Source organism: Papio anubis, unplaced genomic scaffold (genome assembly GCF_008728515.1).
Source record: "Papio anubis isolate 15944 unplaced genomic scaffold, Panubis1.0 scaffold214, whole genome shotgun sequence".
NCBI classification, from domain to species: Eukaryota; Metazoa; Chordata; class Mammalia; order Primates; family Cercopithecidae; genus Papio; species Papio anubis.
In genome coordinates, this window is record NW_022162176.1 from 101,528 (window position 1) to 117,268 (window position 15,741).

The following is a 15,741-nucleotide window of genomic DNA, read 5'->3' on the forward strand; positions in this document are numbered from 1 at the left end:
CAGGAGTTCAACACAAACCTGGCCAATATGGTGAAATCTGTCTCTACTAAAAATACAAAAAAAATTGGCTGGGGGTGGTGGCAGGTGCCTGTAATCCCAGCTACTCAGGAGGCTGAGACTGGAGAATAACTTGGACCTGGGAGGCAGAGGTTGCGGTGAGCCAAGATCACACTGCTGCACTCCAGCCTGGGCAACAAGAGCGAAACTCTGTCTCAAAAAAAAAAAAAAAAAGAAATGTCTATTCAAGTCCTTTGCCAGTTTTTGAATTGGGTTCTTTGATTTTTGTTGTTCAGTTGTAGAAGTTTAAAAAGAAAATATTCTGGATATTAACCTCTTACCAGATGAATGATTTACAAAGAAAAAAAAACGGTTCAGAGAGTATAAAAAGATCAAGTATTTTTTAAAAGGGTAGATGAAAGTAGATACATTAGAAACACATTATTGTTCGTGTGTAAACTTGAGACTCTTGTGCCTATGTTTATTCTGGTTCTTTTCACAGTACATTGAAATCATCAGTTGGTCAGGTGCAGTGGCTCACTCCTGTAATCCCAGCACTTTAGGAGGCCAAGGTGGGTGGATCGCCTGAGGTCAGGAGTTCAAGACCAGCCTTGAACCCAGGACCCAAGAAGCAGAGGTTGCAGTGAGCCGAGATTGCACCATTGCACCCCAGTCTGGGCTACAAGAGTGAAACTGTTTAAAAACAAACAAACAAACAAACAAACAAACAAACAAAAAACGGGTTGAGCACAGTGGCTCATGCCTGTAATCCCAGCAGTTTGGGAGGCCCAGGTGGGCAGATCACCTGAGGTCAGGAGTTCGAGACCAGCTTGGCCAACATAGTGTACTAATAATACAAAATATAGCTGGGCATGGTGGCATGTGCCTATAATCCCAGCTACTTGGGAGGCTGAGGCAGGAGAATGGCTTGAGTCCAGGAGGTGGAGGTTGCAGTGAGCTGAGATGGTGCCACTGCACTCCAGGCGGGGCAACAAAGCAAGACTCTGTCTCAAAAAAAAAAAAAAAAAATTAAAAAAAGGAAAGTATCAATTTACTTTTCTGCATCTTCTGCTAGAGATTGAGCTTTTGAATGAAACTCTTGTGTCTGCGTTGGCAGAATCTGTCTCAGAGGAGACTGTGGTAGGGAGAATTCTAAGATAACCCTCAACAACCCACATCCTATATAATTCCTCCCGCAAGGGTGGGAGGGACTGTGAATATAATGGGCTATCAGTCTCGTGACTGTGTTAATCACATAGCACTTTAAGAAAGGGAGATTATTGATTAAGGAAGGGTGATGTCCTTGAAAGTTCTGACCAAATCATGGGAGTCCTTTGTATCTGGGTCTGGAGGTCACAGACAAGAGAAGTCAGAGATTCCTAGAAGCCTAGGAAGGATTTGATGCAAGAGATCCTGAGGCTATCCCTGAAGGAGGAAGCTGCGGTATTGTGAGAGCGCCTGTGGGAAGCAGCCAAGTGGCCTCTAGGAGTTGACAACTAGCAAACCAGCGCTTGCCTCAGTCATTCAACTGCAAGAAAGGGAATTTTGCCAACAACCTAAATGGGCTGGAAGGCAGGTTCTTCTGCAGAGCCTTCAGAGAGCTTGTGGCCAGTCGACATCTTGAGCATGAGACCTTCAGCAGAGAACCAAGTTGGGCCATGGCAGACTCCTTACCGGGCATGGTGTGGTCATATATTTGTGTTGTTTTAAGACATGAGGTTAAAACCTTCACAGCAACAGAACACTAATAGGAATTTTGGTTCCAGGAATGAGGTGCTGCTGTAAGAAACATTTAAAAATATGCCAGTAGTTTTGGAACTGGGCAATGGGTGGGGCCTGGAAATATTTTGAGGAACATCATTTAAAAAACTTGAATTACCTTAGAGAAGGCCTCTATTTCCTTGGATAGACTGTGCATAGAAATATAGACTTTAAGGCTTCTGTGGTTGACAGCTTAGCAGGCGGGGGGTATGCTACTGGAAATGGGGTAGGTCCTGATGGTGTCACAGCAGAAACTGTTTCCCGCTGCTGTGTGAGGAGCAAACTTTCAGGGGCCCGTTTGCACGTATGTGTAATCGCTAGATAGGTTCTTCCTGCCTGCTGCACAGACAAAATCAAACTCCTGAGACCGTGCTGTTGCAGTAGAGAAAGACTTTCATTGACCAGGGCCCAGCTCACACAGGAGAACTGGCATTCTCACTCAAATTGGTCTCCCTGTAGGCTCAGAGGCCAGGGGATTTTATGGGCAATTGATGGGCATGGGGTTTAGGGAATAAGTGCAGCTGATTGGTTGGTGATGAAATTACAGAGGTGTGGAAAATGGTCCTTGTGCACTGAGCCCACCTCTGGGTGGGACCACAGGGCCATTTGAGTCATGAGTCACAAGTCCAGGTGGGGTCAGTCTGAAAAAAGCCGAAAAAAAAAAAAAAAAATCTCAGGTTCTACAATAGTGACATTGTAGGAGCAACTGGGAGAGTCACAAATCTTGTGACCTCCGGCCATGTGACTCCTGAGCTGTAAGGGATTATAGAAACTATGCCTACCTTATCAGAATTCAGTCCCCTCCCATAATCCTATTCTTGTGGCCTTTCATTAGTCTTACCAAAGGTGGTTTTCAGTCCCTGAGCAAGGAAGGGATTAGTTTTAGGGAGGAACTATTATTATCCTTGCTTTCAAATTAAACTATAAACTAAATTCTTCTTAAAGTTAGCTTGGCTTAGCCCCAGGAATGACCAAGGACAGCTTGGAGGTCAGAAGCAAGATGGAGTCAACTATGTCAGATTTCTCTTACAGTTATAATTTTGCAAAGGCAGTTTCATGTGGCTTAGGAGATTTCTAAGCAACGCTTTGAGGTGCTACCTGGTTTCTTCTTGCTACTTATAGCAAAAGGTGAAGGAAGAGGGATAAACTGAGGGAAGAACTGCTAAACCAAAAGGAGTCAGGACTGGAAGGTTTCGAAAATTCTTAGCCTCTCCAGATGTCAAAAGATGCTAAAGGTCAGAGATGGTCGCTGAAACCATGGCACAGAGAAAAGTCTGACACTCTAATGTTCTGCTAAGACCCCAGAAAGACCAAGAGGTCAGAATAGTCAGTCCATCCAAGGGCCCTTTCAAGACATTGAGGTATAGTCACAACAGAGGGCCCCAAGGACGCTGCCATCTCAGCAGGAGGCCAGGTGGAGGAGGGACTATCTCAAAAAGATTGTGCATGTGACTTTATCTAATGAAGTGAAACTGGTGAAACACACAAGGACTATGAGGTTCTTGAGATGTTTATTTCAGCAGAATATTCCCAGCTCATACTGACAGGGACAGGGAAAGTACACAATGAAAGAAGGCCCCCAGAATTCCACTTGCAGGAAGCAAGGCAGTAGAACTACTTGAATGCAACCGTGCTACTTAGCATGAAAAAGGAAGGATGACCCGAGCTGAGAGCCACAGAGGATTTTCTCCCAGGCCTTGAAACCTAATGGAGTTTGTTCCAGAAGGATATAAAAGCTGCTATGGACTAGTCACTGCTTTTTACTGTCCATTCCCCCAACCTCCTTTTGAGCATCATGCTGTGCCAGTCTTGCCACTGTATGTGCAGAATGTTGGGGTAGGAAGTTTCTTTCGTTTCATAGGTCCACAGGTCAGGAAGAATTGTGCTCAAGAGCTGTATTTAGCAGATTACAGCTGGGAACCTGATCTATATTCCATCTGAAGTATTTAAATGATGACATTGTGGATTTTGAGCTGATGAGATAATTCTATTTAGATGTAGATGGTGAGATTTTGAATTTTAAGCTGAGACTCTAATGAGATTGCCAGAGGCGTTTGAACCAGAGCAACTCCATCTTGAATAGGGGCCGGTAAAAGGAGGTTGAGACCTACTGGGCTGCATTCCCAGGAGGTTAGGCATTTTTTTTTTTTTTTTTTTTTTTTGAGCGGGAGTCTTGCCACTCTGTCACCCAGGCTGGAGTGCAGTGGCGCAATCTTGGCTGCAAGCTCCGCCTCCCAGGTTCACGCCATTCTCCTGCCTCAGCCTCCCGAGTAGCTGGGACTACAGGCACCTGCCACCACCCCCGGGCTATGTTTTTGTACTTTTAGTAGAGACGGGCTTCACCTGCAGTTAGCCAGATGGTCTCTGGATCTGCTGACTTGGCAGGATCCAATCTGCCTCAGCCTCCCAAAGTGCTGGGATTACATGGAGCCATCATACCTCGGCCTTTTTAAAGACAATCTAGCTCTGTCACCCAGGCTGGAGTGCAGTGGTGTGATCTCGGCTTGCTGCAACCTCTGCCTCCCAGGTCCAAGCTATTCTCCTGCCTCAGCCTCCCGAGTAGCTGGGACTACAGACACCTGCCACCATGCCTTGCTAATTTTTGTATCTTTATTAGAGACGGGGTTTCACCATGTTGGCCAGGCAGGTCTGGAACTCCTGACCTCAGGTGATCTGCCCACCTTGGCCTCCCAAAGTGCTGGGATTACAGGTGTGAGTCACCATGCCCGGCCCCCAGGAGGTTAGGTATTCTAAGTCACAGAATGAGATAGGAGGTAGGCAAAAGATACAAGTCATAAAGATCTTGTTAAAATAGGTTGGGGTAAAGGAGCCAGCCAATACCCACCAAAACCCAGATGGCGACGAGAGTGACTTCTGGTGGTCCTCAATGCTCATTATATGCTAGTTATAATACATTAGCATGCTCAGAGACACTCCCACCAGTGCCATGACAGTTTACCGCAAGGTCAGGAAGTCACCCTATATGGTCTAAAAGAGGGAGGAACTCTCAGTTCCGGTAACTGTCCATCCCTTTCCCTGGAACCTCATGAATAATCCACCCCTTGTTTAGCATATAAGCAAGAAATAACCATAAAAATGGGCAACTGCCTGTGGAGTAGCCATTCTTTTATTCCTTTACTTTCTTAAGAAACGTGCTTTCACTTTATGGACCGCCCGAATTCCTCTCTTCATGTCTGAATCAGGCCCTGTTCCGGTAACAGGATGAGGCTCTTGGTAACCTTGAGGTATGCTGAATACATTTTGGGGATTGGGAGGGACATGCGTCACTGGAGGCCGGAGGTTGTGTTAGGCAGAATTCTCAGATGACTCCCTGCCACCCAGCTGTTGTCTATGACCCTCCTGTTGAGTGTGGAGGGACCTGTGGCTGAGACCGCACAGGCCTCTCATGACTGTGGCACGCTGAAGTTTAAGAAAAGGATATTATATTGTCCCTGGTGGGCCTGACCTAATCCCAGGGCCGGCGTCCTTGTGGAGGAGTGGGTTAGCTGGAAATGCTTGATGACATGATGTAAGCACTCGCCCTCTCACCATTACTGTATATTTCTGCGCTTGGGCCATAGTTGCCTTCATGTCTCCTCTGCACAGTGGAGTTCCGGGAGGGAGGGGCCCTGTGACGCTCTGGGGGTTCCCAGTGACCCCTGCCTCCCACGAGCCCGGGCTCCCCACACCCGCCCGCCTGGGATCGGGTCCCAGCACCCCGATGGCCGCGGGCGGTTTCCCGGAGCCCCGCGGTTGGCCACGCGCCGCGCTCTCCGCCCCGTTGAGGACGCCCAGGCCACCGGCCGGATGAGGGACGCGGGGGCAGAGCGCTCAGGCCGGGGCCGGCGAGGACCCTGCGCGCTGGCCGCCGCGATCCTCTGGCCACTCCTCCTGCTGCTGCGCTTCCCGTCCACCTCGTCCCTCTCTGCAGGTGAGCGGGCGGGGGTGGCCCGGACGGAGCGAGGAGCGGAGGTCGCCCGCCTCTCGTGGCCCTGCCCTGCCGCCCGACGCGGACACCCGCCCGGAGGGCCCGGCCGGGCAGGTCTGGCTCCCGGGCCCTGGGAGGAAGGCGCCTTGGAAGGAGCGGAGAGGATGGGGCTCCCGCGCTGGCCCTGCGGGGCTGGATCTCAGGCCTCTGCAGTCCGGGGGCGCACTGGGCCGGGAAGGGAGGGCACAGCCGCTCAGGGGCCGCGCGGTGGAGCGGTGCAACCCTTCTGCAGCCTCTGAGCCAACACACACCGGCATGAGGCCTGGGAGAAGCCGGGCCCAGTGCTCACCCCCCAGCCCCACCGGCCGTCGCCCCTGACAGGGGGCCTTGGGCTGTGTGTTCCCGGGTCATCCAGGTGGTGCTGTCCCATGGGCCGCGTGGCTTCACCCTGAGCCTTGGACATGTCCCTCCTGTGAAGTGAGAGGAGGGGCACGGCGGCCCCGGGTCCTGTTAATCCTGACATTTGGGGGCACCAGGGGCTGGCGTCCTTCATGCAGGCACCTCACTGCTGGGCTGTCTCTACAGTGTGTGGGAAGACCAGATTCAGCGGGAATTCCTCCGGGAGGCCCACCGGGAAGATCTTTGGAGGCCAGAGGGCGGAACCTGAGCGGTGGCCATGGCAGGCCAGTCTACTCTATCTAGGCAGGCACATCTGCGGCGCTGCCCTCATCGACAGCAACTGGGTGGCCTCTGCTGCTCACTGCTTCCAAAGGTGCACCTTCCCTCAGGGCCCTGCTGTGGGAGGGCACGCGAGAGGGAAGTCCAAAGTGAGGGCGCAGCCTTTTCTTTGTAGGCTTTGTTCTGGGACAGTTTGCTGCCCCCGGGTGTCCTGCCTTTGACCCAGCAGTGCCCTGTGCCTGGAATGCTGTCCCTGCGCATCAGACTGCTCCAGTCTCCTGACCAAGTGTGTGGCATCTCCCAGGCAAAGGATCCTACCTCATCTCTCACTCTGGGGTTGGGCATCCCCCCCCCGTCACTCCACCCCACATTGGTCAACCTGCTAAGATGGTGTGGTTGTCTCATTACACGCACATGACTTTGAAACAGCTAAATGGAGCCGGGTGTGGTGGCTCACACCTGTAATTCTAGTACTTCGGGAGGCTAAGGTGGGAGGATTGTATGAGTCCGGGAATTCCAGATCAGCCTGGGCAACAGAGTGACACCTCATCTCTACAAAAATCACAAAATTTAGCCAGGCCTGGTGGTGTGCGCCTGTACTCCCAGCTACTCGGGAGAATCACTTGAGCCTGGGAGGCCAAGGCTGCAGTGACTGTGATCACACCATTGCACCCCACCCCAGGCGACAGGATGAGACCCTGTCTGAAAATAAGTAAATAATTAAAAGTAAAAATAAATAAATAGTTAAGGCCTGTCACGGTGGCTCACACCTGTAATCCCAGCACTTTAGGAGGCCAAGGCGGGTGGATTGCTTGAGCCCAAGAGTTCAAGACCAGCCTGGGCAACATGGCAAAACCCCATCTCTACTAAAAATAAAAAATCAGCCAAATACGACGGGGCATGCCTGTGGTCCTTGCTACTGAGGAGGCTGAGGCAGGAGGATCACCTGAGCCCAGGGAGGTTGAGGCTGCAGTGAAATGTGGTTGTGCCACTGCATTCCAGCCTGGGCCACAAAGCCAGATCTTGTCTCAAAAATAAAATAAAATAGAACAAAATAAAATAAATAGCTAAATGAAAATTAATCCACTCTAATTGGGATTATCAATAAATAGAGGAAAACAGACTTTATTTCTAAAGGGAACCACCTCCAGCCCACTCTCCATCTGCTGTAAACTTTAGGAATCAAAATCCTGATGTTCCACTCAGTGTGAGCTTTGGTTTCTGCATCTTGCCCAGCTCTAGGCCATCCACACAATCTCAGTGGGCCGCGGTTTTTCTTGTGTAAGTGGTAGTGGGTGTGCAGCATCCCAGGTCACACACACTTGACGCACGCTTCAGGTGATGAGACAGAGTGACAGTTCCAGGGCTTCCCAGGGCCAGGCATGCATGGTCGAGTGCCTGGCCCCTTCCAGCCAGCGCTCGTTGCAGGCTGTCCAGGGAACACTTGCCGAAGGCTCCCCTACGTCCTGGCTACCCACACATGCTGGCACATTCTTCCCCAGAAGGGTCCTGCGACTCTATATGTCCAGCCAGGGGGGTTTTGTCACTTCTGGAGAATTATGTGCCACCGTCCCCACAGATGAGAGTGAAAGATGAAACAGACGGCCTCTGTCCCAGGAGGTGTGAGGCAGAGAGGGTCAGGAGACTCAGTTACTCCTCCAGTGCTTCCTGGGCTTGCTGTGTGCTCTGAGGGAGTCGGGAGGATGTCAAATTCTGAGCCAGAAGCCAGAGCTTTGGACATAGCTGGCTGTAGCATCCTCCTCAGATCCCACTCATTTATTCAGCACGCGCAGGTGCCAGGCCTCAAGTCAGGCCCACTGTGCGGTACACAGAGATGCAAGCCCCACCCTGAGGCTTCTCATCCTGTCAGGAAAGTGATGCACAAGACCAGGACCATGGTAGACCCTGCACCAGACAGCGGCTCGGAGCAGGAGAGGCCTTTGGGGAGGTGGATGCAGGCATGTGGGGGGAGGAGGACCATACAGCCAGGACCTGTGGGTTGGAAAGTCACTTGTTTTCTGGAAACAAGTTCAGTTCCATGAACTCCTCCATGTGCTCCACCAATACCTGCTGAGTTCCCGTCACCAGGTGGGGCAGCCTTGGAGATGGTGGTGCACGAGGACTGGGGAGAAGGGGGTGGAGCATACTGGCTAGGGAAATAGGGTCTTTGAGAATTACTGTAGGTCATGGGGCCTGAGGAGGGTTCTGGTCAGAGCTAGGAATGAGCCAAGTCTCTTCTCTTCTGAAATGAAGGGGTGACGTAATGCACCCCCAGTGTTTTCTGCACTAAGATTCTCGACTCCTTTGAGTCTGGGGCATGCTGAGAAAGCCACAGGAATCATCCCTGGCCAAGTGTCCCGAAGGCCCCCAAGCTCTTGTCAAGACCAAAGCAGGGCTCTCTGACATGAGGAAGGGAGGAGAGAGTAACCCCAGAGTGACGGTGGGGTCTGGGTGCCTGCCAGGTGGGCAGCCAGGGTGAGGGTGCCGGCCCAGCACTCAGAGGAGCCTCCCCACAACAGGTCCACTAACCCGTCTGATTACCGGATCCTACTTGGGTACAACCAGCTAAGCCATCCCACAGAGCACAGCCGGCAGATGACAGTGAACAGGATCATGGTGCACGCTGACTATAACAAGTGGCACCGCATGGGGAGTGACATCACCCTGCTGCAGCTGCACCGTCCTGTGGAATTCAGCTCCCACATCCTCCCCGCCTGCCTTCCGGAACCCACCACATCGTTGGCCCCTGACAGCTCCTGCTGGATATCTGGTTGGGGAATGGTCACCGAGGATGGTGAGCAGTGCAGTCAAGTGGCCTGAGCATCTCCCACTTTTGGAGGCAGGCACTTGGGCTCTTTGACTCTGAGCCATTCAGGGTTCCCTGGTTCTGAATGTTACTGACTCCACCCTGACGACAAGGGCCTGCTGCGGTCTGACCTCCTCCAGGGCCTCACCAAGCGCCCTGGAGCTTCCATGGCGGTGGAAGGTGCTGGGCATCAGTAGCAAGTAAGAGTAGGCCTGCGGGTGCCGTGGCTCACGCCTGTAATCCCAGCACTTTGGGAGACCGAGGTGGGCAGATTACGAGGTCAAGAGATCAAGACCATCCTGGTCAATATGGTGAAACCCCATCTCTACTTAAAAAAAAAAAAAACTATATATATATATACACAAAAATTAACTGGGCGTGGTGGCGGGTGCCTGTAATCCCAGCTACTGGGAAGGCTGAGGCAGGAGAATCGCTTGAACCAGGGAGGCGGAGGTTGCAGTGAGCCGAGATCACACCACCGCACTCCAGCTGGGCAACAGAGCAAGACTCTGTCTCAAAAACAAAAAAAAGAGAGAGCAGGTCTGTCCTCGGCCCAGGTGTTTATGTCTGAAGAACACTCACCTCTGTGGATGTGAACCTCGCTGCTCGCCTAGCATATTTGTCATATATTTGTATATTTGTAGACTGAGAGGGAAGAAATGTTAGGTAAAGACTCCAGCAAAAGAGTAAATGCTTTTGATTTAGGAAAATATAGTGATGAGTGCAAAACAGTGGAATGGCAATTTGGAATTATTTGTGGGGTCATCATTTGACAGACTATCTCAGAGGAGGCGTTTAAGACAGGCATTCCATGAGCAGGCCAGAGCTGGCCTCCCTGCCCTTGCCGCTGAATATCAGTCACACGGCCCTAGTCATGAGAGCAGCTGGTCCTCCAAAGACAGCCTCCTGGGACTGTCGTTCTCCAACTTTTTTTTTTTTTTGAGATGGAGTCTCGCTCTTGTTGGCCAGGCTGGAGTGCAATGGCATGATCTTGGCTCACCACAACCCCCACCTCCCCGGTTCAAGCGATTCTCCTCCTCATCCTCCTGAGTAGCTAGGATTACAGGCATGAGCCACCACACCTGGCTAATTTTGTGTTTTTAGTAGAGATGGGGTATCTCCATGTTGGTCAGGCTGGTTTCGAATTCCCAGCCTCAGGTGATCCACCCGCCTCGGCCTCCCAGGGACTGTCATTCTCTAAGAATCAGGGCAGAGAAGATTCTCCAGGTGGGAGAGGAGGAGTTAGGGCCTGGGGAAGTCATCAGTTAGTTGGAGCAGCTTCCGAGCAGAGAGCCATTGACCTTGATGAGAGATCTGGGCTCCAGTCATCCTTCTCTCTCCACACACCAGCAGCCCCCAAGGACCCATGAGGCCCACACAGGGCAGGCATTGTGCAGGGGTGGGCCCCTGTCATCAGGCTTTGCCCACATGGGGACCCCAGGCCAGATCTGGGGGTGACAGCTGGAACCATAGCCCAAGTGTCCCCAGACCAGTTGCTCCTTGAGGAAGGGCGTGTCTGATTTGTCACACTGCTCAAGCCTGCCCAGCACCTGCTAGCTATGCCACCAGCCAGGCTGCCACTCCAGCTGCCACCCTCCCTGCCTCCAGCTCTGCCTCCTCTTAGCAGCCAGAGGGCTTGTTTTTGATGCATAAGACCCTTCTATTGTGTCCCAGTGCACTTGGAATGACACCTCCAACACCACATCCTGGCTAGGAGGGCCCCCGCTCTGGGCCCCGAGGCGGCTGCGCCTCACCCTTCACCCCACGCCTGCTCCCTTGCAGCCACATTGGCCTCCGTCCTGGCTCGTCTTACTGCAGGCCCTTCCCCTTTGCCTGTCCCCTCGTCTTGGTGGTGCCCTCCCTGGGTGAGCGGGCTGGGAAGGGAGGGCTTCCCTCTGGCTGCACATCTGACACCTCCTCCCACAGTCTTCCTGCCTGAGCCCTTCCAGCTTCAGGAGGCAGAGGTCGGTGTCATGGAAAATAGTGTCTGCAGATCCTTTTTCCAGCCCCAGTACCCCGGCCAGCCAAGCAGCGGTGACTACACCATCCACGAGGACATGCTGTGCGCTGGGGACCTCATAACAGGAAAGGCCATCTGCCGGGTGAGTGGGCTCAATCTCTCTCGCCTGTGCTGTCCCGGGCCTCTGCCACAGGGTCTCCTCTGGACCCTGCCCCAGCCCTGACTTCTTCCCGAGCCCAGCCAAGCCTGAGGTGTCAGAGCCAGGACAGAAACTCCCAAAAAGCACTGGCCCATCCGTTTTATTTGTATCTTTTAAGAAGCGTTGTTGGCCGGGTAAACAGTGGCTCACATGTGTAATCCTAGCACTTTGGGAGGCTGAGGCGGGTGGATCACCTGAGGTCAGGAGTTCGAGACCAGCCTGACCAACATGGTGAAACCCCATCTCTACTAAAAATACAAAAATCAGCCAAGCATGGTGGCGTGTGCCTATAGTCCCAGTTACTCGGGAGGCTGAGGCAGGAGAATCGCTTGAACCCGGGAGGCGGCGGTTGCAGTGAGCCGAGATCGTTCCACTGCACTCTAGCCTGGGTGATGGAGTAAGACTCCATCTCAAAAACAACAACAACAACAACAAAAAAAACCAAAAAAAACCACCTTGTTGAAGCACACCATGCACAGGGAAGGGCATAAGTACAAGTGTCCTGCGGAGGAATTTTCAGAGACTGACCACTCATGTACCTGGCACCCATGGGTTTTATCCGTGCCTCATTCCTGACGCTAACCCTGCCTGCTTTCTAAAGCACCATGGCTTCATGTGGGGACTTTTAGCTGAGTGAAGCCGTATGGTATGCAAGCTTTTGCCTGGTCCGCTTAGTCAATGTTGTGTCTGTGGGCTGCATCCATCTGGTGTGCAGTCGGTATTGTTCATTTTTATTGCCGTATGCTATTCCACTGTGCAAAGACACTGCAATTTACTTACCCATTCTAGTGCGCGTGGCATTTGGGTGGTTCTCGTTTGAGGTTGTTGCAAATAGAATTTCTGTGGACCTCCTGGTGTACGCGTTTCAGAGCACGCAGGTTCCCATTCTGGTTATCAGTCACCCTGGCAATGGAATTGCCTTGCCATGAGATACGCACATGGTCATCTCTCGTCCATCATCTGAGAAACTCTGCAACCTGGTTGTACCAATTTTCATTCCCACCAGCTGGTGAGTGATAGTTCAGGTTGCTGCCAGTCCTTCAAATTGTCTTGCCATTTTCGTATGAACTCTTGTGTGTGGTTTTTAATGTGCATTTCTCCGGTGACTAGTGAAGATAAGCCCTTTGTCATATGTTTATTGCCTCTTTTGTAAAGTGTCCGTGCAAGTTTTTTGCCAACTATGGGATTGTCTGCCTTTCATTCAGAATCATAGGAGCTCTTTGTCTATTGTGGACGTGAGCCCGTTGTTGGATATGTTTATATTTATGAATGTCTTCTCCCACTGTGTGTAATCTGTCCACTTTATAGTGGGGGACTGAGGCCCACAGAGGAAGTGCAGGATCCTCTCGGTCTTTTTTTTTTTGACACAGGGCCCAGGCTGGAGCGCAGTGGCACAATCTCGGCTCACTGCAACCTCTGCCCTCCAGATTCAAGTGATTCTCCTCCCGCAGCTTCCCGAGTAACTGGGATGCACGACCATGCCCAAATAATTTTTATATTTTTAGTAGAGATGGGGTTTCATCATCTCGGCTGGGCTGGTCTCGAACTCCTGACCTCAAGTGAACTGCCTGCCTCAGCCTCCCAAAAGTGCTGGGATTACAGGCGTGAGCCACCGTGCCCGGCCTCCTCTCCCTCTCTTGCACCTCCCTCTTTCTCTTTCTCTCTCTTTGGTCACCCCATGGTGCAGAAACATTCTTTGATGACTCCCATCACAAAATGCCCTCCAGGCACCCTCCCTGCTCCCCACAACCTCCTCCCACCCCACCCATCCCAGCAGGGCTCACCCCAGGGTGCCTGCCTGTGCCCTCTCTTGCTTCCTGGGCTCTATCCTCGCCACAGCCGTGCCGTCAGGCATTGGTGCAGCATCCCCCATCAGACACTGTGGGCGGCCCCTCCTGCTCTCTGCTGTCCTCCTTGGAGCGGCCTCCTCAGCCTCCTGACACCAACAGCCCACTGTGTACCACTGGGCTGATTCCCTTGTCTTGCCCATTTCCTTTGATAGAGAGAAACGGTCAGATATGGCAAGTCCTGTCTGTTGACCATTTCCCGCCAGCCTCTGCCATCCCTTCTCCTGCAGTTGTGTCCTGATGGGGCTCAGGCCAGAACCATCCTATCAGACAGAATCTGCACCAGGTCCCCTGGGTTCCCTGCCCACTGACAAGGCTGTGGGCTGGCACAGTCAGGCCTTGCCCCTCCTTCCTGTGTTGGCTCAGAGCAGCTCTAGGATTAGAGCAGCCCTTCTGGGGTCCTTCCAGGTCGCCCCCGTCCACACACCACGTCTGTGATGTCTGTTCATGTGGAATGTCCCTCAGGGCCTCCTCGGCGCTGTCTGCACACGAAGAGGCTTGGTCTTGTTGATTGCACGCATGGCAGGAGGATGCTTGTTTCCTTGGGATTCCCTTTTTGGCCTATGGGATGGGGGTGCCCTGCCCAGGATGTCAGGGACTTCCCCATTTGGGGGCCCTGCCACACTCACAATCCCCCGTGCTCACCTGGGAGCCCCTGGCACTTGCCCTACCCCCAGGCTGGGCACAGGCAGCACCTCTTTTTCCCTCAGCACATCCCACAGCCTGGCATTTTCTGAAAAGCTCAACTAAGAAATGGAGGGAACACTAGAGACCTTAATAAGTCAAGGACATCTGGATTCGGGACTAGATTTAATCCCAGCACCTTGGGGGCCAAGGTGGGAGGATCACTTGATACCAGGAGTTCAAGATCAGCTGGTAACATGGCAAGATCTCCATCTCCATTTCAATTTTTAAAAAAAAAGTTTAAAAAAGAACAAAATACTGGTGGGATGCAGTGCTGGGCTAAGGATTCAGGCCAAGGCGCAGCCAGCCCTCCAGGCTGGCACCCAGCCACCCCTGAGACCACAGGCGGCGCCTTCTCCCCACTAGGGTCAGGAGGGCTAGGCCTGGATGTCCATCTCCTAGAATCCCCTGTTTATTCTCATGGGTCTGTGACTGCCAGCCTGAAGGCTCTGCCCAGGGTCTCCTTGGGAGCTTTGTGGAGTGGGGCTTCAGAGCCCCGTCTTCGAGATTTTGATCCAGGAGGTCTGTCCTGGGTCTGGGCTTCTAACATCGCCCAGGTGACTGATGAGCGCCACTCACTCAGACAGTGGGGACACCTGCCGCACACCTTGCTTCCCACACTCCGTCCTGGAGAAGCGTAAGGCCCCCTCCTGCCCCGAACAATGCGTGTCCCTCCCTGTCTTGGTCCCCACCACCCATGTCCTCTCTGTTCTCAGGGAGACTCCGGGGGTCCCCTCGTCTGCCCGTTAAATGGCACCTGGTTCCTGATGGGGCTGTCTAGTTGGAGCCTCGACTGCCGCTCACCCATCGGCCCCAGCGTCTTCACCCGGCTCTCCTACTTCACCAACTGGATTAGCCAGAAGAAGAGGGAGAGTCCCCCTCTGGATCCTGCCTTGGCTCCTCCTCAGGAGATGCCCCCAGCCCTGGACAGCATGTCCTCTCAGGGTACCGTCTATAAACCCGGGCTCTGCGCAGCCCTTCCGGCTGCTCACACCCTCCTCCTGCTGCTGATTCTGCTGGGGAGCCTGTGAAGGGCCGGGCCCCTGGCCTCCTAACCACAAGTGTGCCCACCCCAGGCCGGCCTCCTTGCTGAGCTCTGCACGCTCCTGACATGTTTCCATCTCTGGGCTCTCCTGTCCACCCAAGGCCACCCCTGCCCCAGGCCTGACAAAATAAAAACCACCCAAGAAGCTTCTTGCTCTGGTTTCTGGCCCACCAGAGCCATCTCCCACACTCCACTGTGTCTCCAGCTCCTCAGGGAGGGCAGGTCTCCCTCCTCCCTGGGCAGGGATATGGGAGCCAAGTCACTCTCCTTGGGGAGTTGGGTCGCGCAGACTCAGGCCCCGTTCCTGTCCTCCAGGGCATGCAGTCTTCCAGAAAAATGGCGCCAGGGCCTCCCCACATGGAAGCAGCCGCCTGGCCTCCCGGAGCTAGGTGCTGTGCGCCGGTCAGGGATGAAGTCGTATCTTCCAGGCACACAGGTCACAGAGGCTCGCCTCGACAGCTGCGAGTAAACTGTGAAGGGGGCTGAGGTCTTGGGTCAGCCGTCCCAGAGTTCTGTCCCAGGGGTCAGCTGTCAGCTGACTGCCCCCTCTACTCACAGCCCTGCCCTCTCCCTGCCTCCGGAAACCCAGCCCCCACCCCTGTGGCTTGCTCCAGCTTGTAGGGGTTGCGGCTTGGCTGACCCAGGACTTGCTGGTCCAGCACTGAGCCCATGACCCAGACTCTGAGTTGCACCTGCAAACCTGTCTGAGTCAGGTTTGCATCCCAATGAGTCAGCAGGACTCTCACAGGGCCTCACCCACAGCTCTCCCCCAACCCCCAACCTGAACTTACAATGAAAGGCCGGCAGCCGGCCGGGCACAGTGGCTCACACCTGTA

General features: G+C 53.3%; 1 protein-coding gene across 1 annotated transcript; it reads left to right on the top strand.

The window, feature by feature from the left end:
- Nucleotides 1-5,532: 5,532 nt before the first annotated feature.
- On the top strand, nucleotides 5,533-15,050 carry LOC101020983 (serine protease 40). The gene is made up of 5 exons (XM_009185157.4): nucleotides 5,533-5,689; nucleotides 6,272-6,458; nucleotides 8,884-9,158; nucleotides 11,097-11,272; nucleotides 14,577-15,050. The coding sequence occupies exons 1-5, from the start codon at nucleotides 5,566-5,568 to the stop codon at nucleotides 14,889-14,891; spliced, it is 1,077 nt and encodes a 358-aa protein (XP_009183421.2). The 5' UTR covers nucleotides 5,533-5,565; the 3' UTR covers nucleotides 14,892-15,050.
- Nucleotides 15,051-15,741: the final 691 nt, after the last annotated feature.